Below are 23,254 nucleotides of genomic sequence, written 5' to 3'. Positions count from 1 at the left end.
CCTGTCTCAGCCTCCAGTATTTATGCTGCAGTAGTTAGTCAGTTTGTTATATCTGGAGTACTTCTCCTATCCTATTCGGTGTCCTGTGTGAATTTAAGTGTGCTCTCTCTAATTCTCTCTTTCTCTCTTTCTTTCTCTCTCTCGGAGGACCTGAGCCCTAGGACCATACCATACCTGACATGATGACTCCTTGCTGTCCCCAGTCCACCTGGCCGTGCTGCTGCTCCAGTTTCAACTGTTCTGCCTTATTATTATTGGACCATGCTGGTCATTTATGAACATTTGAACATCTTGGCCATGTTCTGTTATAATCTCCACCTGGCACAGCCAGAAGAGGACTGGCCACCCCACATAGCCTGGTTCCTCTCTAGGTTTCTTCCTAGGTTTTGGCCTTTCTAGGGAGTTTTTCCTAGCCACCGTGCTTCTACACCTGCATTGCTTGCTGTTTGGGGTTTTAGGCTGGGTTTCTGTACAGCACTTTGAGATATCAGCTGATGTACGAAGGGCTATATAAATAAATGTGATTTGATTTGAACTACACATTTGTTTTGATGACGTTACACATATATTTTGCGATTCCTCCTGTGTCAACGCCATTTGCCAATGTGGAGTGGAGAAGAAACTTTCTTGCAATAGCATTTCCGTCCACTTTCCTTCTCCTCGCCGCCTCTCCTCAATTACAATTTCATCCTTATTCATAAGCAGTCGAGGAGATGAGGGTGGAGAGGACGGAGGAGAGGAGGCGAGGATAAAGGAGGTGAGGAGAGGAGGGAGGCGGGGGCGAGGAGAGGACAGAGGAGTCAAGGAGAGAACGGAGGAGAGGACAGGAGAGGACAGATGAGAAGAGGAGAGGAAAAGAAGAGGAGGACAGAGGAGAGGAGGGAGGAAAGGAGAGGCCGGAGGAGAGGATGGAGGAAAGGAGAGGAGGAGAGGACGGGGAGAAGACAGATGAGAGGAGGAGAGGACGAATGAGAGGAGAGGAGGAGGGGATGAGAGGAGAGGACGGAGGAGAGGATGGAGGAGAGGAGGTTCTCCCATTAGATGTACAGGGAAATAACATTGGTTACATCCCAATCATTGGCCACGCTTCCTCCCATAGTGATTTGAAACTAAAATGACTGGTATAAGAGATATGGTGGAAACTTCCTCTTGAGTGAAGCCCAGTAGTGTATATATACACTATAGTGGTTCTCAACCGTTTTTGGTTACTGTACCACCAACTACATTTTGCTCTGCCCGAGGTACCCCTGAAGTACCCCCGAAGTACCCCCGGAGTACCCCTGAAGTACCCCTGAAGTACTTTCTCATGTGCACTTAAGGTCGTTCCGTTCTACCAGTCACATTCTGTTAAAGGTCCCCAAAGCACACACATCCCTGGGTCGCTCGTCTTTTCAGTACGCTGCAGCTAGCGACTGGAACGATCTGCAACAAAACACTCAAACTGGACAGTTTTATTTCCATCTCTTCATTCAAAGACTCCATCATGGCCACTCTTACTGACAGTTGTGGCTGCTTTGTGTGATGTATTGCTGTCTCTACCTTCTTTAATCCCTGATTATTAAATTGGTTTGATGAACATGATCCTGATAATTTGAATTAGAAGACAACAACGTATGAGAACCATTTAAAACGTCTGAAAATAAACACATATATATGTATATATTGTTCCTGACTTTACATTTGATTTAAGTCATTAGAATTGATGGGTTTATTCTAGACAGCATTGCCTATTATAAACAGTGGTTCAGTACAGCGCGAACCTAACGTAGCAGACATAAGAGAAACACGTTTTTTTTTCTAGAAGGTATACAGCTTTTGTCAAAAGGGACTTTTCGTAGCAGGTTTAGAAGTTACGCAACAGGTTAGGAGTATTAACGTAGCAGTTCGGGATAATTAGGTTAAGGTTAGGAAAAGGGTTAGGGTTAGGGAAAATGTACAAAACAAAATCTACTTTTGACTTTTAAACTTTGACAAAAGCTGTATCCCATCTAGTTTACCAAGTACAGTTCCAAGGCTGGAAGTAATATCAAATACTAAGCAGTAGGTGGAAGCATAACAAAAGGGACAAGTTCCCGGAAGTTCCACAGACGAAGAAGAAGAAGAAGAACGGAAGCAGAGACTAACCAACTGCGCAGGCGTAAACCACGTACCCGATCTCTCGCAGCATCGCGCTGTTTTGGCCCTATGCTAGCTGTTGCCTGATCAGTGGTGTGTGTCAAGTCATACATACTGGGCTTTGATTGGGAAGGCATAGCGGTGGAGAAAGAAAAGGGGGCACCCTAGACACCCCGCGACGAAATGGCCGGGCAACAGTTTCAGTACGATGACAGCGGCAACACATTTTTCTACTTTCTAACGTCCTTTGTTGGACTCATCGTTATCCCAGCCACATATTACCTCTGGCCCCGAGATCAGAATGCTGGTAAGGCCCCGATGTATATACGACAAGATAGCATCACCTAGCTTAGCATGCTAAAGTTGGTTAGTTAGCTAAGTATGCTGTGTGTGTGTGTGATGGGTGAAGTTAGCTAGCCTGCTAACTAACAAATTCGATTAGCCAGTTCCGAGACGGACCACCACTAGTTACAGAGTTTTTCTTGCCAGCCAACTCTGTTTCCAGCTAGCTACATTCGCATGTAGTAGTTAACTAGCTGGCTGAAATACACATAACAACAAGTAGTTAACTGACGTTACCAACTCTGCACTGCTATGGGGGGGTGCAATGAAGCGTCATGCCCAATCTCTCTGCGTTGGTGTTTACATAACTAACAGCTAGCTACGAGTTAGCTAACCAATATGACTGGCTAACTTTTATTTTATTTATTTCATTGGATACTATATCAGTGCTAATAACACCTAACTGGCTATTATTTCTCGTTCAGCTTAATGTTTGTCTGGTGACTTAGCCAGCTAGCTGCGTCAGTTAGCTATATAACAAATGGTCCCGTCCAGCTAGCTAACTTTAGCTAGCTAGTTAACGGGTTACTCTGAATTTTACGTCGTCTGGCTCTTTGTACTCTTTGCGACGTTCGTCACGTTACGTATGTTGCTGTTGACGTTAGCCGAAGTTCGTTACGTATGCTGCTGGTAACGTTAGCCGATGTTCGTTACGTGTGCTGCTGGTCACGTTAGCCGACGTTCGTTACGTGTGCTGCTGGTCACGTTAGCCGACGTTCGTTACGTGTGCCGCTGGTCACGTTAGCCGATGTTCGTTACGTGTGCCGCTGGTCACGTTAGCCGACGTTCGTTACGTGTGCTGCTGGTCACGTTAGCCGACGTTCGTTACGTATGCTGCTGGTCACGTTAGCCGACGTTCGTTACGTATGCTGCTGGTCACGTTAGCCGACGTTCGTGGGTTGGTGGTAGCTAGCTACCTATAGCTATACTTGCTAGCTAACTAACTTGTATTTATTTAGTCACTTGATTGATAACTAAGTAAAGCATTGGAAGGTTTTTGATATGGCCGTGAGGTTGAATTCATAAAGAAACATGTTTACCCTAGGATTGTAGCTATCCCGTCACAGCTGTCTGTTATGCTAACTTTTACCCGTGAAGTAGCGGACTAAACTCTGAATGAATGAATGAAGTTTCTGAGGTATTTCATCAACGGTGTGGAGCCGAGACCGGGCTTTGTGGAATCTTTGCCTGCTGAAATGAATGCTTTTTTTTTCAATAAACGGTAATCAAACAACGCCCCCAAATGTTTCCTCGTTGAGATTCAATTGGCATATGCACATTTGCGGCGAGTTGCCATCTTAGAGCAACAGCAATGAGCAAACAATCGGTGGTGGTATTTCATTCAAGTTTATTATTTTTTTTAAAGTATGGGTTTTAGAAAACAAAGAATTGCATGCAACTACAGGTGACAACCATGGGTAAAGGTGGGCGTTTCATAGTTTAAAGAAAATGCTGTATTGACTTGGGCGATGTAGTTGGTACTTGACTCCACAAAGCCTGGTCTCAGCTCCACGCGATTGGTGACGTTTGTTATGAACTTCCTTCTCCGTGGATGTTAGTCTGCTACCCAGGAAAACAGTTTAGTCCCCCTGTATCCGTTTGACAACGTGGAAGTCGTATCAGATTATGTTAATCGATGGCTACACCTAATGTCAGAATTGAAAGTACCAGTGCAACATACAGACTGAGACTCCATGTACATCTAGATAGATGACCTGTATGTTTGTGCAAAGAAGAGTCTACTACTAGCAGACTAGCCTAGGCAGCAGGGGCATAGGCCTGGGTGGACACAGGCCCACCAACTGTGGAGCCAGGTCCTGCCGGGCCCACCCAATCAGATTGAGAAAATAATGTATTATTATTATTACAAATGTTGTCCCATCCATATCCCTGCAGGCCCTCCCACTAACTAATTTCTGGCTATGCCTTTGCTAGGCTGCCAATATAGCTCCCAAAATAAGCCATATTGCTAGATTTGATATAGATGCATGTAGGGCTGACCTCGAGATTTCTATCGTAAAAAAAAAAGAATGGTGTGCAAGACACCTGTCTGATTGGTTCCTGTCTGAGTGGACTGATCCATTGTGGAGGCTGTGGGGATGGTACAGTCCATCACGCTAAGACACCTGTCTGATTGGTTCCTGTCTGAGTGGACTGATCCATTGTGGAGGCTGTGGGGATGGCTCAGTCCATCATTCTAAGACATGTGCTACTGATATTGTATATGATTAATGACACAATGGTGTAACACTGATAAAATGTATATACTTTTATAACAAATGCACTTTCTCCTGTGTTTGATAGCAGTCGCTGTCTGCAGTTCTGAAACATCAGTCCACTGTTGAATTGGCAACTTTTCCTAGACCATGTTTCTATGTGTATAATAGTAATGTTAACCAGCGTATTGTGGTTGAGAACGATGTGGTGGAGTTAGGAGAGGAGAAAACAGCTGTTGCCTTAATTGTAAGGCGAGAAGAAACCACAACTTTAATTAGGTCTATAATCAATAGCTGAACTGTTAAATGTGCCTGGCTTTATAAATCATATATCTACAGAAATAAGACAGTTCTCGCCTGTTCCAGTGTTTGTTCACTAGCCTGCTAATTCCATGAGCTCCAAGCCTCACGCAACAGCAACATGTCAGATAAATCATTTCACATTTTGCTATTTTTAATAGTGATGCACCGATATGACATTTTGGCTGATACCAATATCGCGATATTGTAAACATATCGTTCGTGGCCGGTGTGTGCTTGTTTGTAGACCTTTCTTGTACAGCTTTGACAGTGCTACTGATAGTAGTGGTGGCGCTTGGCTTGCACGTGCAAATGTAGAACACACAACATTATATAATGGAACTGTGTTATTTGACTTTTAAAAGCTTATTTATTATTATTATTATTATTATATAAATAGTGTTATTTGACTTTTAAAAGTTTATTTAACGCATCAAATAGTGTTATTTGACGTATATTTTAAGTGCGTCATGAAGCTAATAGCAGTGACGCTATTACTGTGTAACTCCTGTAGGGTAACATCTGAAGAATAGCGCACTTGGTAGTGTGTACCGGTGCTCGAACAGTCGGCGAAAGCCAACATCACCCACGACAGAGAAACGGTTGATTGTCAAGGGCAATGAATTCCATTATCTTGGCTTTAATGGATTTCGCCGTTGGGTTGTCTCTCTAAAATGATCTTACTCCTTCAAATGACTGCTGGACTTGTTGACTGCTCGATCCACACAGCAGACATTGTGGGCGAGGTTAGGAATGCTGTGTTGAACGTATAGCGCAACATTTTACGGGGTGTCATTACGTCATGTACCTATGTTATATGGGTAATCACGGTAGCTTTGACATTGGTTGTTAACATTGGTGTCGGGCCGATACCGATGTTGGCATTTTTTAGCTAATATCGTCCGATTCCAATATGTTCAGGGTTAGTATAGAACCACCATGTCATTATCATTAGTAGACTTAGTATAGAACTACCATGTCATTATCATTAGTAGACTTAGTATAGAACCACCATGTCATTATCATTAGTAGACTTAGTATAGAACCACCATGTCATTATCATTAGTAGACTTAGTATAGAACCACCATGTCATTATCATTAGTAGTATAGAACCACCATGTCATTATCATTAGTAGTATAGAACCACCATGTCATTATCATTAGTAGTATAGAACCACCATGTCATTATCATTAGTAGTATAGAACCACCATGTCATTATCATTAGTAGTATAGAACCACCATGTCATTATCATTAGTAGTATAGAACCACCATGTCATTATCATTAGTAGGGTTAGTATAGAACCACCATGTCATTAGTAGACTTAGTATAGAACCACCATGTCATTAGTAGACTTAGTATAGAACCACATCATTATCATTAGTAGACTTAGTATAGAACCACCATGTCATTATCATTAGTAGACTTAGTATAGAACCACCATGTCATTATCATTAGTAGACTTAGTATAGAACCACCATGTCATTATCATTAGTAGGGTTAGTATAGAACCACCATGTCATTATCATTAGTAGACTTAGTATAGGACCACCATGTCATTATCATTAGTAGTATAGAACCACCATGTCATTATCATTAGTAGTATAGGACCACCATGTCATTGTCATTAGTAGTATAGAACCACCATGTCATTATCATTAGTAGGGTTAGTATAGAACCACCATGTCATTATCATTAGTAGACTTAGTATAGAACCACCATGTCATTATCATTAGTAGACTTAGTATAGAACCACCATGTCATTATCATTAGTAGACTTAGTATAGACCCACCATGTCATTATCATTAGTAGGATTAGTATAGAACCACCATGTCAGTATCATTAGTAGGGTTAGTATAGAACCACCATGTCAGTATCATTAGTAGGGTTAGTATAGAACCACCATGTCAGTATCATTAGTAGGGTTAGTATAGAACCACCATGTCAGTATCATTAGTAGGGTTAGTATAGAACCACCATGTCATTATCATTAGTAGACTTAGTATAGAACCACCATGTCATTATCATTAGTAGACTCTGTATAGAACCACCATGTCATTATCATTAGTAGACTTAGTATAGAACCACCATGTCATTATCATTAGTAGACTTAGTATAGAACCACCATGTCATTATCATTAGTAGACTTAGTATAGAACCACCATGTCATTATCATTAGTAGACTCTGTATAGAACCACCATGTCATTATCATTAGTAGTATAGAACCACCATGTCATTATCATTAGTAGTATAGAACCACCATGTCATTATCATTAGTAGTATAGAACCACCATGTCATTATCATTAGTAGTATAGAACCACCATGTCATTATCATTAGTAGACTTAGTATAGAACCACCATGTCATTATCATTAGTAGACTTAGTATAGAACCACCATGTCATTATCATTAGTAGGGTTAGTATAGAACCACCATGGCATTATCATTAGTAGACTTAGTATAGAACCACCATGTCATTATCATTAGTAGACTTAGTATAGAACCACCATGTCATTATCATTAGTAGACTTAGTATAGAACCACCATGTCATTATCATTAGTATACTTAGTATAGAACCACCATGTCATTATCATTAGTAGGGTTAGTATAGAACCACCATGTCAGTATCATTAGTAGGGTTAGTATAGAACCACCATGTCATTATCATTAGTAGACTTAGTATAGAACCACCATGTCATTATCATTAGTAGACTTAATGTAGAACCACCATGTCATTATCATTAGGAGTATAGAACCACCATGTCATTATCATTAGTAGACTTAGTATATAACCACCATGTCATTATCATTAGTAGGGTTAGTATAGAACCACCATGTCATTATCATTAGTAGACTTAGTATAGAACCACCATGTCATTATCATTAGTAGACTCTGTATAGAACCACCATGTCATTATCATTAGTAGACTTAGTATAGAACCACCATGTCATTATCATTAGTAGACTTAGTATAGAACCACCATGTCATTATCATTAGTAGACTTAGTATAGAACCACCATGTCATTATCATTAGTAGACTTAGTATAGAACCACCATGCCATTATCATTAGTAGACTTAGTATAGAACCACCGTGTCATTATCATTAGTAGACTTAGTATAGAACCACCATGTCATTATCATTAGTAGACTTAGTATAGAACCACCATGTCATTATCATTAGTAGTATAGAACCACCATGTCATTATCATTAGGAGTATAGAACCACCATGTCATTATCATTAGTAGTATAGAACCACCATGTCATTATCATTAGTAGACTTAGTATAGAACCACCATGTCATTATCATTAGTAGTATAGCACCACTATGTCATTATCATTAGTAGACTTGGTATAACAGCCTTGTAGAACCATCATGGAGCTGTAGGCCTTAGAGCACATCCTGTTTAGTCTTAATACCGTGACTTAGGGGCCTATATTTCAATACTTAGTCTAATATAAACTACTGTATCAATCATGTATTTGTTCATGTAATCACACAGCATATGAGTCATTCATGATTTGAAATGCAGTGAAGTGTTTTAGTTATAAAATAACAAAGCGACCCATTGAATAACTTACCGTACACAATAAATCAACCGTTCAGAGAGAGAGAGACACACAGAGAGCGAGAGAGAGACACACAGAGAGCGAGAGAGAGACACACAGAGAGCGAGAGAGAGACACACAGAGAGCGAGAGAGAGACACACAGAGAGCGAGAGAGAGACACACAGAGAGCGAGAGAGAGACACACAGAGAGCGAGAGAGAGACACACAGAGAGCGAGAGAGAGACACACAGAGAGAGCGAGAGAGAGACACACAGAGAGAGCGAGAGAGAGACACACAGAGAGAGCGAGAGAGAGACACACAGAGAGAGCGAGAGAGAGACACACAGAGAGAGAGACACACAGAGAGAGAGACACACAGAGAGAGAGACACACAGAGAGAGAGACACACAGAGAGAGAGACACACAGAGAGAGAGACACACAGAGACAGAGCGAGAGAGACAGAGAGAGAGCCAGAGAGACACAGAGAGGGAGAGACACACAGACACAGAGAGGGAGAGACACACAGAGAGAGACACACAGAGAGAGAGCGAGAGACACACAGAGAGAGAGAGCGAGAGAGAGACACACAGAGAGAGAGAGCGAGAGAGAGACACACAGAGAGAGAGACACACAGAGAGCGAGAGAGACACACAGAGAGCGAGAGAGAGCGAGACACACAGAGAGCGAGAGAGAGCGAGACACACAGAGAGCGAGAGAGAGCGAGACACACAGAGAGCGAGAGAGAGCGAGACACACAGAGAGCGAGAGCGAGAGAGAGCGAGACACACAGAGAGCGAGAGCGAGACACACAGAGAGCGAGAGCGAGACACACAGAGAGCGAGAGCGAGACACACAGAGAGCGAGAGCGAGACACACAGAGAGCGAGAGCGAGACACACAGAGAGAGCGAGAGCGAGACACACAGAGAGAGCGAGAGCGAGACACACAGAGAGAGCGAGAGCGAGACACACAGAGAGAGCGAGAGCGAGACACACAGAGAGAGCGAGAGCGAGACACACAGAGAGAGCGAGAGCGAGACACACAGAGAGAGCGAGAGCGAGACACACAGAGAGAGCGAGAGCGAGACACACAGAGAGAGCGAGAGCGAGACACACAGAGAGAGCGAGAGCGAGACACACAGAGAGAGCGAGAGCGAGACACAGAGAGAGCGAGAGCGAGACACACAGAGAGAGAGAGACAGACAGGGAGAGCGAGAGCGAGAGAGACAGAGAGAGCGAGAGCGAGAGAGAGAGACAGAGAGAGAGCCAGAGAGACACAGAGAGAGAGAGACAGACAGGGAGAGCGACAGGGACAGGGGGGTACTGTCAGCTTTCTCTGGGGGAGGGGGGTACTGCCAGCTTTCTCTGGGGGGGGGGGGGGGGGGTACTGCCAGCTTTCTCTGGGGGATGGGGGTACTGTCAGCTTTCTCTGGGGGAGGGGGGTACTGTCAGCTTTCTCTGGGGGAGGGGGTACTGTCAGCTTTCTCTGGGGGAGGGGGGTACTGTCAGCTTTCTCTGGGGGATGGGGGTACTGTCAGCTTTCTCTGGGGGATGGGGGTACTGTCAGCTTTCTCTGGGGGAGGGGGGTACTGTCAGCTTTCTCTGGGGGAGGGGGTACTGTCATCTTTCTCTGGGGGAGGAGGGGGTACTGTCAGCTTTCTCTGGGGGAGGAGGGGGTACTGTCAGCTTTCTCTGGGGGAGGAGGAGGGGGTACTGTCAGCTTTCTCTGGGGGAGGAGGGGGTACTGTCAGCTTTCTCTGGGGGAGGAGGGGGTACTGTCAGCTTTCTCTGATGGGGGGGTACTGGCAGCTTTCTCTGGGGGAGGGGGTACTGTCAGCTTTCTCTGAGGGAGGAGGGGGTACTGTCAGCTTTCTCTGGGGGAGGAGGGGGGTACTATCAGCTTTCTCTGGGAAGTGGGGGGTACTGTCAGCTTTCTCTGGAGGAGGGGGTACTGTCAGCTTTCTCTGGGGGAGGAGGGGGGTACTGTCAGCTTTCTCTGAGGGAGGGGGGTATTATCAGCTTTCTCTGGGGAATGGGGGGTACTGTCAGCTTTCTCTGTGGGAGGAGGGGGGGTGCTGTCAGCTTTCTCTGAGGGAGGGGGGTACTATCAGCTTTCTCTGGGCGGAGCGGGGGGGGTACTATCAGCTTTCTCTGGGAAGTGGGGGGTACTGTCAGCTTTCTCTGAGGGAGGGGGTATTTTACTCTAAACAGTTGTACGTACACACATCCACATGTCCGTGACTCCCTGTCTAACGTGTGTGTCACCCCAGAACAGCTGCGTCTGAAGAGCCTGCGGAAGGTGCATGGACGGTGTCTGTGGTACTGCCTCCGCTTGATGAAGTCTCAGCAGAGCATCATACCCACACTGAAGTGAGTCACTTCCTTAATGAACCAGAACCTGGGTGTGTCTCTGTCTGTCTCTGTGTGTCTGTCTCTGTGTGTCTGTCTCTGTGTGTCTGTCTCTGTGTGTCTGTCTCTGTGTCTCTCTCTCTCTGTCTGTCTCTGTGTCTCTCTCTCTCTGTCTGTCTCTGTGTCTCTCTCTCTCTCTCTGTCTGTCTCTGTGTCTCTGTGTCTGTCTCTGTGTCTGTCTCTGTGTCTCTCTCTGTCTCTCTCTCTGTCTCTCTCTCTGTCTCTGTGTGAGATAACCTGTTGTTTGTTTGTGTAGGAAAGCAGCCCTATTGTTTGGCTGGGCTGTGTTTCTGCTGCTGGCCTACAAAGTGTCCAAGCTAGACCGAGAGTACCAGGAGTATAACCCTTATGAAGTCCTCGGCCTGGACCAGGTAACACACACACTACCTGACCAATACACACTACCTGACCAATACACACTACCTGACCAATACACACTACCTGACCAATACACACTACCTGACCCACACAGGCTTAACAGCCTCCACTCTTCTGGGAAGGCTTTCCACTAGATGTTGGAACATTGCTGCTATAACAGCCTCCACTCTTCTGGGAAGGCTTTCCACTAGATGTTGGAACATTGCTGCTATAACAGCCTCCACTCTTCTGGGAAGGCTTTCCACTAGATGTTGGAACATTGCTGCTATAACAGCCTCCACTCTTCTGGGAAGGCTTTCCACTAGATGTTGGAACATTGCTGCTATAACAGCCTCCACTCTTCTGGGAAGGCTTTCCACTAGATGTAGGAACATTGCTGCTATAACAGCCTCCACTCTTCTGGGAAGGCTTTCCACTAGATGTAGGAACATTGCTGCTATAACAGCCTCCACTCTTCTGGGAAGGCTTTCCACTAGATGTAGGAACATTGCTGCTATAACAGCCTCCACTCTTCTGGGAAGGCTTTCCACTAGATGTTGGAACATTGCTGCTATAACAGCCTCCACTCTTCTGGGAAGGCTTTCCACTAGATGTAGGAACATTGCTGCTATAACAGCCTCCACTCTTCTGGGAAGGTTTTCCACTAGATGTTGGAACATTGCTGCTATAACAGCCTCCACTCTTCTGGGAAGGCTTTCCACTAGATGTTGGAACATTTTTGCGGGGACTTGCTTCCATTCAGTCACAACAGCATTAATGAGGTCGGACACTGATGTTGGGCGATTAGACCTTCAGGCTCACAGTCGGCGTTCCATTTCATCCCAAAGGTGTTCGATGGGGTTGAGGTCAGGGCTTTGTGCAGGCCAGTCAAGTTCTTCCACACCGGTCTCGACAAACCATTTCTATGTGGACCTCGCTTTGTGCATGGGGGCATTGTCATGCTGAAACAGGAAACGGCCTTCCCCAAACTGTTGCCACAAAGTTAGAAGCACAGAATCTTCTAGAATGTCGTTGCACAAGCTGACACGCACGCGCAGACAGACGCACACAGATACATCGTCATTAAGAGAAATTATATGGATTGACCGTGTGTGTGTGTGTGTGTGTGTGTGTAGGGAGCGTCTGTATCAGAGATTAAGAAGCAGTATCGTCTGCTGTCGCTGAAGTTCCATCCTGATAAAGGAGGAGATGAAGACTTGTTCATGAGGATCGCCAAAGCACACTCCGCGTAAGTCTGTTTCTGTCTCTGTCTGTCTCTCTGTCTCTGTCTGTCTGTGTGTGTCTGTCTGTCTCTGTGTGTCTGTCTCTGTGTGTCTGTCTCTGTGTGTCTGTCTCTGTGTGTCTGTCTCTGTGTGTCTGTCTCTGTGTGTCTGTCTCTGTGTGTCTGTCTCTGTGTGTCTGTCTCTGTCTGTGTGTCTGTCTCTGTCTGTGTGTCTGTCTCTGTCTGTGTGTCTGTCTCTGTCTGTGTGTCTGTCTCTGTCTGTGTGTGTCTCTGTCTGTGTGTCTGTCTCTGTCTGTGTGTCTGTCTCTGTCTGTGTGTCTGTCTCTGTCTGTCTGTCTGTCTCTGTCTGTGTGAACTAGATTATATAGTAATGTTAATATGAATCACTGGGTGTTTCTCATATTTGCGTACTACCGTGCTGCATACTACCGTGCTGCGCTCTCATGGTCCGAGTGCGTTATCTTCACGACGTTCTTGTGAGGACGAGAGAGACGAGTGTGGAGAACACAAACCTTCCATTAGAGCAGCACTCCCCCTACTGTATTCCCTCACGCTGAGCAGCACTCCCCCTACTGTATTACCTCAGCACTCCCCCTACTGTATTACCTCAGCACTCCCCCTACTGTATTACCTCACACTGAGCATTACTCCCCCTACTGTATTCCCTCACGCTGAGCAGCACTCCCCCTACTGTATTACCTCACGCTGAGCAGCACTCCCCTACTGTATTACCTCAGCACTCCCCCTACTGTATTACCTCACGCTGAGCAGCACTCCCCCTACTGTATTACCTCACGCTGAGCAGCACTCCCCTACTGTATTTCCTCAGCACTCCCCCTACTGTATTACCTCAGCACTCCCCCTACTGTATTACCTCACACTGAGCATTACTCCCCCTACTGTATTACCTCACGCTGAGCAGCACTCCCCCTACTGTATTACCTCACGCTGAGCAGCACTCCCCCTACTGTATTATCTCAGCACTCCCCCTACTGTATTACCTCAGCACTCCCCCTACTGTATTACCTCACACTGAGCAGCACTCCCCCTACTGTATTACCTCACGCTGCTCCTCCCCCTACTGTATTACCTCACGCTGAGCAGCACTCCCCCTACTGTATTACCTCAGCACTCCCCCTACTGTATTACCTCACACTGAGCAGCACTCCCCCTACTGTATTACCTCACACTGAGCAGCACTCCCCCTACTGTATTACCTCACGCTGAGCAGCACTCCCCCTACTGTATTGCCTCAGCACTCCCCCTACTGTATTACCTCACGCTGAGCAGCACTCCCCTACTGTATTACCTCACACTGAGCAGCACTCCCCCTACTGTATTACCTCACGCTGAGCAGCACTCCCCCTACTGTATTACCTCAGCACTCCCCCTACTGTATTACCTCACACTGAGCAGCACTCCCCGTACTGTATTACCTCACACTGAGCAGCACTCCCCCTACTGTATTACCTCAGCACTCCCCCTACTGTATTACCTCAGCACTCCCCCTACTGTATTACCTCACACTGAGCAGCACTCCCCCTACTGTATTACCTCACACTGAGCAGCACTCCCCCTACTGTATTACCTCACGCTGAGCAGCACTCCCCCTACTGTATTACCTCAGCACTCCCCCTACTGTATTACCTCACACTGAGCAGCACTCCCCCTACTGTATTACCTCACACCACACTGAGCAGCACTCCCCCTACTGTATTACCTCACGCTGAGCAGCACTCCCCCTACTGTATTACCTCACACTGAGCAGCACTCCCCCTACTGTATTACCTCACGCTGCTCCTCCCCCTACTGTATTACCTCACGCTGAGCAGCACTCCCCCTACTGTATTACCTCAGCACTCCCCCTACTGTATTACCTCACACTGAGCAGCACTCCCCCTACTGTATTACCTCAGCACTCCCCCTACTGTATTACCTCAGCACTCCCCCTACTGTATTACCTCAGCACTCCCCCTACTGTATTACCTCACACTGAGCAGCACTCCCCCTACTGTATTACCTCACGCTGAGCAGCACTCCCCCTACTGTATTACCTCAGCACTCCCCCTACTGTATTACCTCAGCACTCCCCCTACTGTATTACCTCAGCACTCCCCCTACTGTATTACCTCAGCACTCCCCCTACCGTATTACCTCACGCTGAGCAGCACTCCCCCTACTGTATTACCTCACGCTGAGCAGCACTCCCCCTACTGTATTACCTCAGCACTCCCCCTACCGTATTACCTCACACTGAGCAGCACTCCCCCTACTGTATTACCTCACGCTGAGCAGCACTCCCCCTACTGTATTACCTCAGCACTCCCCCTACTGTATTACCTCAGCACTCCCCCTACTGTATTACCTCAGCACTCCCCCTACTGTATTACCTCAGCACTCCCCCTACCGTATTACCTCACGCTGAGCAGCACTCCCCCTACTGTATTACCTCACGCTGAGCAGCACTCCCCCTACTGTATTACCTCAGCACTCCCCCTACCGTATTACCTCACACTGAGCAGCACTCCCCCTACTGTATTACCTCACGCTGAGCAGCACTCCCCCTACTGTATTACCTCAGCACTCCCCCTACCGTATTACCTCACACTGAGCAGCACTCCCCCTACCGTATTACCTCACGCTGAGCAGCACTCCCCCTACTGTATTACCTCACACTGAGCAGCACTCCCCCTACTGTATTACCTCACGCTGCTCCTCCCCCTACTGTATTACCTCACGCTGAACAGCAAATGACTTAACACTAATGTTTTTTCAAGTTAGATTTGTTGTTGCTAGCTAACAATTCTTCGTAGCTAACCGTACAAGTAGCTAGCCAGTTAGCCCTATTGACTTACTCTGGGCTTGCTATCTCCTCTAAGTAGGCAGGTAAACATGCCCATAACGATCACAGCGTCTATTTATTAACGTATCAAGATATCAAATATTGTAGTCCGGCAACATATGAGATGTGAAAAGGCAACGTTTCATTCCCGAGTCCGTTTGCTCCGGCTTCAGCTCAAATAAAATGGCTGCCATTATGATTTCAAGGACATTTGCATCACATTTCTTTCCATGCTTTCTGTTGACGCTTTCATTGACGCATGTCCAAACGTAGTATGCATTTCAGAAGGGCCCTCTATGCTCCGCCTTTGATTTGGGCCCGACCCTCCCGCGCTCCAGTTTGCGTGCTCGGAGGTAGTATGCGTTTTGAGAAACACTCAATGTGTTTGCTTCATCTCGTAACTTTCTTCCTTCCGCCCCCTCCCCCAGGCTGACCAATGACGAGTCAAGACAGAACTGGGAGACCTACGGAAACCCAGATGGGCCAAAAGGTACCGGTTCAACTCCTCAACGTTTTAATCATTTCATCGATGCTACTTCCGAAGTGTGTCTCCTTCCTCCAAAAGTTAAAAGCACTTGTTTCTTACCCTTTATTGATCTGACAGGAAATGAGTGATGTAAGACACTGCTTTTAGACTAGTGGGCACCTCCGAGGAAAGGAGCTTGCGGAGCGTCACGCCCCTCTTGGACTCTAATTCAGGTCCGCGGGTGGTTTTGACTAATACGAATAGAAATTATACTTAAAACATTTATTTTTTTAGTTTTTTTCCAAAACTGTGAAGAAATTTAAATGGACCTACGTATTTAGTCTCTTCGCTGTGTCCAGCTTGATAAGTCATTGATAAGTCTCTTCGCTGTGTCCAGCTTGATAAGTCATTGATAAGTCTCTTCGCTGTGTCCAGCTTGATAAGTCATTGGTAAGTCTCTTCGCTGTGTCCAGCTTGATAAGTCATTGGTAAGTCTCTTCGCTGTGTCCAGCTTGATAAGTCATTGATAGTCTCTTCGCTGTGTCCAGCTTGATAAGTCATTGATAGTCTCTTCGCTGTGTCCAGCTTGATAAGTCATTGGTAAGTCTCTTCGCTGTGTCCAGCTTGATAAGTCATTGGTAAGTCTCTTCGCTGTGTCCAGCTTGATAAGTCATTGATAAGTCTCTTCGCTGTGTCCAGCTTGATAAGTCATTGATAGTCTCTTCACTGTGTCCAGCTTGATAAGTCATTGATAGTCTCTTCGCTGTGTCCAGCTTGATAAGTCATTGATAGTCTCTTCACTGTGTCCAGCTTGATAAGTCATTGATAGTCTCTTCGCTGTGTCCAGCTTGATAAGTCATTGATAGTCTCTTCGCTGTGTCCAGCTTGATAAGTCATTGATAGTCTCTTCGCTGTGTCCAGCTTGATAAGTCATTGATAGTCTCTTCGCTGTGTCCAGCTTGATAAGTCATTGATAGTCTCTTCGCTGTGTCCAGCTTGATAAGTCATTGATAGTCTCTTCGCTGTGTCCAGCTTGATAAGTCATTGATAGTCTCTTCGCTGTGTCCAGCTTGATAAGTCATTGATAGTCTCTTCGCTGTGTCCAGCTTGATAAGTCATTGATAGTCTCTTCGCTGTGTCCAGCTTGATAAGTCATTGATAGTCTCTTCGCTGTGTCCAGCTTGATAAGTCATTGATAGTCTCTTCGCTGTGTCCAGCTTGATAAGTCATTGATAGTCTCTTCGCTGTGTCCAGCTTGATAAGTCATTGATAGTCTCTTCGCTGTGTCCAGCTTGATAAGTCATTGATAGTCTCTTCGCTGTGTCCAGCTTGATAAGTCATTGATAGTCTCTTCGCTGTGTCCAGCTTGATAAGTCATTGATAGTCTCTTCGCTGTGTCCAGCTTGATAAGTCATTGATAGTCTCTTCGCTGTGTCCAGCTTGATAAGTCATTGATAGTCTCTTCGCTGTGTCCAGCTTGATAAGTCATTGATAGTCTCTTCGCTGTGTCCAGCTTGATAACAGTCATCTGAATGAAAGTTACGGGAGCATCAAAAACTCCAAAAGCGATGGATAAAGGTGTAGCGGTATTTCGAAATGTTTTGCTAATTTTTACGGCGAGGAAATCATTTTGTGACCCTCCGGACCTCGTTGAAGACCGAATGTGCACCCCCCCCCCTCTGGACCTCGTTGAAGACTGAATGTGCCCCCCCCCTCCGGACCTCGTTGAAGACCGAATGTGCCCCCGCCTTCTGGACCTCGTTGAAGACCGAATGTGCCACCCCCCCCCCTCCAGACCTCGTTGAAGACCGAATGTGCACCCCCCCCTCTGGACCTCGTTGAAGACCGAATGAGTAGTTTGAGACCCCTGATCTATTTCCATTCCATAAAAAACATTGATGTTTCATGTCTCTTCCTTTCTCCTCTTCCTCCTCCTCTTCCTCCCCCTCCAGCCACTAGTTTTGGCATCGCTCTGCCTGCGTGGATCGTAGACTCCAAGAACTCCATGCTGGTATGTATTCTTCCTGTTAGGTTTGATCCACCTGTTGTTTATACATTACTGAGTTAACAGATCTGTCTCTCGCACTCTCTCTCTTTCTCTCTGTCTCTCTCTGCCTCTCTCTGTCTCTGTCTCTCTCTCTCTCTGTCTCTCTCTCTCTCTCTTTCTCTCTGTCTCTCTCTGCCTCTGTCTCTGTCTCTCTCTCTCTCTCTGTCTCTCTCTCTCTCTCTCTGTCTCTCTCTGTCTCTCATGTCTCTAGGTATTGCTGGTTTATGGTCTAGCCTTCATGGTCATCCTGCCGGTTGTTGTGGTAAGAGTCCTCTGTTACCATAGAAACACAAACAGATCTACTGAGTTGCTTGGGCAATACACCGGTATACTGGTATATTTCAAAATACTGATGGTATGATTTTCAATACCGTCTCGTGGGGAGGGGGGGGGAGGGAGGGGAGGGGGGGGGGGGTGCTACGCCGCTGCTTAGAACTATAATAAATATTAGCTGTGTCGAAGGATCTCCAGCTGTGTCGAAGGATCTCCAGCTGTGTCGAAGGATCTCCAGCTGTGTCGAAGGATCTCCAGCTGTGTCGAAGGATCTCCAGCTGTGTCGAAGGATCTCCAGCTGTGTCGAAGGATCTCCAGCTGTGCAGCTGGTTTGCTAGCTAAGTGGCTAGATGCCAAGATCAGGGCTGCAGTCCAAACACAATATTTTTTTTACCCCCTCGGCCCGTGCGCCAGCCACTTTGCCTCTGGGGGGAGGGGGGAATCCAGTCGAAACCGGATGTAGTTTGTTTGCCATCCTAAGTGGAAGTCCCAATTCGCTGACGTTGGACCCCTCGATTTAGCTTGAGGAAGCGAGGGAACGTCTTTGGTCACTTGCGAGGTTGATATGACCCACAATTCAATGCAAACTGTAGTCACATGTCAAACTCTGGTGGCCGTGAAGTGGCAAATGTAATCAAGGCTGCATTTTCTGCAGGTCAGAAAAAAGTATGAAGCTAGCTGGCTAAAATCAGATAAATGGCTTAAATAAATATATATATACATACATACTGTATACATACATACATACTGTATACATACATACATACATACTGTATACATACATACATACTGTATTTTTTTATTTATTTTTTATTTCACCTTTATTTAACCAGGTAGGCTAGTTGAGAACACCTCTATTTAACCAGGTAGGCTAGTTGAGAACACCTTTATTTAACCAGGTAGGCTAGTTGAGAACACCTTTATTTAACCAGGTAGGCCAGTTGAGAACACCTTTATTTAACCAGGTAGGCTAGTTGAGAACACCTGTATTTAACCAGGTAGGCTAGTTGAGAACACCTTTATTTAACCAGGTAGGCCAGTTGAGAACAAGTTCTCATTTACAATTGCGACCTGGCCAAGATAAAGCAAAGCAGTTCGACACAAACAACAACACAGAGTTACACATGGAGTAAAACAAACATACAGTCAATAATACAGTATAAACAAGTCTATATACGATGTGAGCAAATGAGGTGAGATAAGGGAGGTAAAGGCAAAAAGGCCATGGTGGCAAAGTAGATACAATATAGCAAGTAAAACACTGGAATGGTAGATTTGCAGTGGAAGAATGTGCAAAGTAGAAATAAAAATAATGGGGTGCAAAGGAGCAAAATAAATAAATAAATTAAATACAGTAGGGAAAGAGGTAGTTGTTTGGGCTAAATTATAGGTGGGCTATGTACAGGTGCAGTAATCTGTGAGCTGCTCTGACAGTTGGTGCTTAAAGCTAGTGAGGGAGATAAGTGTTTCCAGTTTCAGAGATTTTTGTAGTTCGTTCCAGTCATTGGCTGCAGAGAACTGGAAGGAGAGGCGGCCAAAGAAAGAATTGGTTTTGGGGGTGACTAGAGAGATATACCTGCTGGAGCGTGTGCTACAGGTGGGAGATGCAATGGTGACCAGCGAGCTGAGATAAGGGGGGACTTTACCTAGCAGGGTCTTGTAGATGACATGGAGCCAGTGGGTTTGGCGACGAGTATGAAGCGAGGGCCAGCCAACGAGAGCGTACAGGTCGCAATGGTGGGTAGTATATGGGGCTTTGGTGACAAAACGGATTGCACTGTGATAGACTGCATCCAATTTGTTGAGTAGGGTATTGGAGGCTATTTTGTAAATGACATCGCCAAAGTCGAGGATTGGTAGGATGGTCAGTTTTACAAGGGTATGTTTGGCAGCATGAGTGAAGGATGCTTTGTTGCGAAATAGGAAGCCAATTCTAGATTTAACTTTGGATTGGAGATGTTTGATATGTGTCTGGAAGGAGAGTTTACAGTCTAACCAGACACCTAAGTATTTGTAGTTGTCCACGTATTCTAAGTCATATACATACATATACATCATAATACATACTGTATACATACATACATACACACACACATACTGTATACATACATACATACATACATAAAACGTTGCTAGATTCATAAACATATTTTTTTGCAATTCTGAAATGTATTGGAATAAATGACCAAATTATAAAACTAGCTAGCCAGTAATGGGTAACTGTAGCTAGCTACCTGACAGGAGTGCTGGCTAGATACGTTAGCTTACTAGTTACATTAATACTGTAGCTAGCTACCTGACAGGAGTGGTGGCTAGATACTTTAGCTTACTAGTTACATTAATACTGTAGCTAGCTACCTGACAGGAGTGGTGGCTAGATACGTTAGCTTACTAGTTACATTAATACTGTAGCTAGCTACCTGACAGGAGTGGTGGCTAGATACGTTAGCTTACTAGTTACATTAATACTGTAGCTAGCTACCTGACAGGAGTGGTGGCTAGATACGTTAGCTTACTAGGTACATTAATACCGTAGCTAGCTACCTGACAGGAGTGGTGGCTAGATACGTTAGCTTACTAGTTACATTAATAGCTTTAGGTTGGTTGTTTTTAATCTCAACTTCAGATTTCCACCAAGGACGTTGCCTCTCCAAACATCACTCTCCCTCGCTTGGGCAAGGGACATTTTAAGGTACACTTGGATGTGACGATGTAAACATCATCCAAGGGCTGAGGGGTGTTAGGGCTGAGGGGTGTTAGGGCTGAGGGGTGTTAGGGCTGAGGGGTGTTAGGGCTGAGGGGTGTTAGGGCTGAGGGGTGTTAGGGCTGAGGGGTGTTAGGGCTGAGGGGTGTCAGGGCTGAGGGGTGTCAGGGCTGAGGGGTGTCAGGGCCGAGGGGTGTCAGGGCCGAGGGGTGTCAGGGCCGAGGGGTGTCAGGGCCGAGGGGTGTCAGGGCCGAGGGGTGTCAGGGCCGAGGGGTGTCAGGGCCGAGGGGTGTCAGGGCCGAGGGGTGTCAGGGCCGAGGGGTGTCAGGGCCGAGGGGTGTCACGGCCGAGGGGTTTCAGGTCCGAGGGGTGTATACTTTGAGTTTGAAACGCAGCCCAAGGTTCTTGATTACAGCAGAGATGTTCAACCCCCATTCGTGGATCAAAATCCCTGCTGCCTAACTTGTTTTGTGCATCTCCCCAAAAAAGAAAGCTTGGTGCTAAAGGAGCTCCTTAAACTTGACCCCAAAAAAACATCTGTATCAGATGGATTAGACCCTTTCTTCCTTAACAGCCACAGTGTCCGATTTCAAAGAGGATTTACAGCGAAAGCACCACAAACGATTGTTAGGTCACCACCAAGCCACAGAAACACACAGCCATTTTTCCAGCCAAAGAGAGGAGTCACAAAAAGCAGAAATAGAGATAAAATGAATCACTAACCTTTGATGATCTTCATCAGATGACACTCATAGGACTTCATGTTACACAATACATGTATGTTTTGTTTGATAAAGTTCATATTTATATAAAACAAATCTGAGTTTACATTATGCGTTGTTAAGTAGTTCTAAAGCATGTGGTGATTTTGCAGAGAGCCACATCAATTTACAGAAATACTCGTAATAAACATTGATAAAGATACAACTATTATACATGGAACTTTAGATAAACTTCTCCTTAACCTCTCTGCGCACCGATCCCATACGGTCACATACGGTGATCGCTACATAAATAGTAATATTAAACATTCATGAAAATACAAGTGTCTCACATGTATCGAAAGCCTAGAATCTTGCTAATCCAACTGCGTTGTCAGATTTAAAAAAGGATTTACTGCGAAAGAATATGATGTGATTATCTGAGCATAGAGCCCCATAAAAAAACAACTATTTCAACCAGCACAGGCGTAACAAAATCACATACTGCATTAAAATAAATCGTTTGCCTTTGACGATCTTCGTCTGTTTGCAATCCCAATGCTCATTGTTACACAATATATGATCTTTTGTTTGATAAAATCCGTTTTTATAGCCTAACACGAAACAACATTTTGTGAACCGCTTGTGTCGTGAATTCCGTCTCATTCCATTTTCGACGACACATTCCAGGTAAATAACCCACACAGAACGTGACTTCTCCAGTCATGTTTGGTTTCACTGCAATCAACTGGTTTGTTTGTAACACAACCAAACATGATGGGCCATTTCACGGGACGTATTGACTGAAAGAAACCGATTTTGAAGACAACAAGTAATGACATCACTGTGCACCAATGACCTCTGATTCGTTGATTGACTGTATTTTAACGGAAATCGTATGAAAATCTGAGTACCTCCCAACAACTAAACCAATGGGACGGAACCGGTATGAACTACTGGAAACCTCCCAAACCTTGTCTCTGCTCTTCCCTCTATAGTTCCCTCAATCTTTCTTCAACTCCCTGCTCTTCTCCTCCTCAGGGTACATGGTGGTATCAGTTACAAACCTTGTCTCTGCTCTTCTCCCCCTCAGGGTACGTGGTGGTATCGGTCTATACGTTACAGTGGCGACCAGATTCTAATCAACACGACACAACTCTTCATGCACTTCATGTACAAGACGCCCAACATGAACATGAAACGTGAGTTAACGAACCTGACCGCAGTTTTAAAGTGGTACTTCACCCAAATTGATAGAAATGACACATTTTGTTTCCTTGCCATGTAATCCGTCTATGGACCACGTATGACAGCAACCCATGCTTTGGCTTAGGTTGCCTGGCCGCTGTTTCCAAAATGCTAACTTTCTAGCATTTTGTGGCACAACTCGAATTAGTCAATGGTACTGATATTAGTATTGTTCACTCTTCATGTGTAGGGTTATCCATGGTGTTGACGGCTGCGTTTGAGTTTGACCCTCGCAGCAACAAAGAGGCCACCATACGACCCACGGACAACATCCAAGTACCACAGGTAAAATAGTGACTGTTGTTCTGTCTGCCTGCCTGTCGTTCTGTCTGCCTGCCTGCCTGTCGTTCTGTCTGCCTGCCTGCCTGTCGTTCTGTCTGCCTGCCTGCCTGTCGTTCTGTCTGCCTGCCTGCCTGTCGTTCTGTCTGCCTGCCTGCC

General features: G+C 45.6%; 1 protein-coding gene across 1 annotated transcript; it reads left to right on the top strand.

Moving 5' to 3' along the window:
• Nucleotides 1-2,136: 2,136 nt before the first annotated feature.
• LOC139400210 (translocation protein SEC63 homolog) lies at nt 2,137-23,101 on the top strand (the record flags this gene model as incomplete). The annotated part of the gene is made up of 9 exons (XM_071145198.1): nt 2,137-2,422; nt 10,797-10,896; nt 11,192-11,306; nt 12,429-12,541; nt 15,806-15,867; nt 17,796-17,854; nt 18,102-18,152; nt 22,662-22,770; nt 23,007-23,101. Coding segments are annotated over exons 1-9 (828 nt in total), but the record flags the coding sequence as incomplete, so codon positions are not given.
• Between the last annotated feature and the right edge of the window lie 153 nt (nt 23,102-23,254).

This window comes from Oncorhynchus clarkii, unplaced genomic scaffold (assembly GCF_045791955.1).
Source record: "Oncorhynchus clarkii lewisi isolate Uvic-CL-2024 unplaced genomic scaffold, UVic_Ocla_1.0 unplaced_contig_6291_pilon_pilon, whole genome shotgun sequence".
In the NCBI taxonomy this organism is placed as follows: domain Eukaryota; kingdom Metazoa; phylum Chordata; class Actinopteri; order Salmoniformes; family Salmonidae; genus Oncorhynchus; species Oncorhynchus clarkii.
The sequence above is the reverse complement of the archived record's forward strand: the minus strand, read 5'-3'. Positions and strand labels throughout refer to the sequence as shown.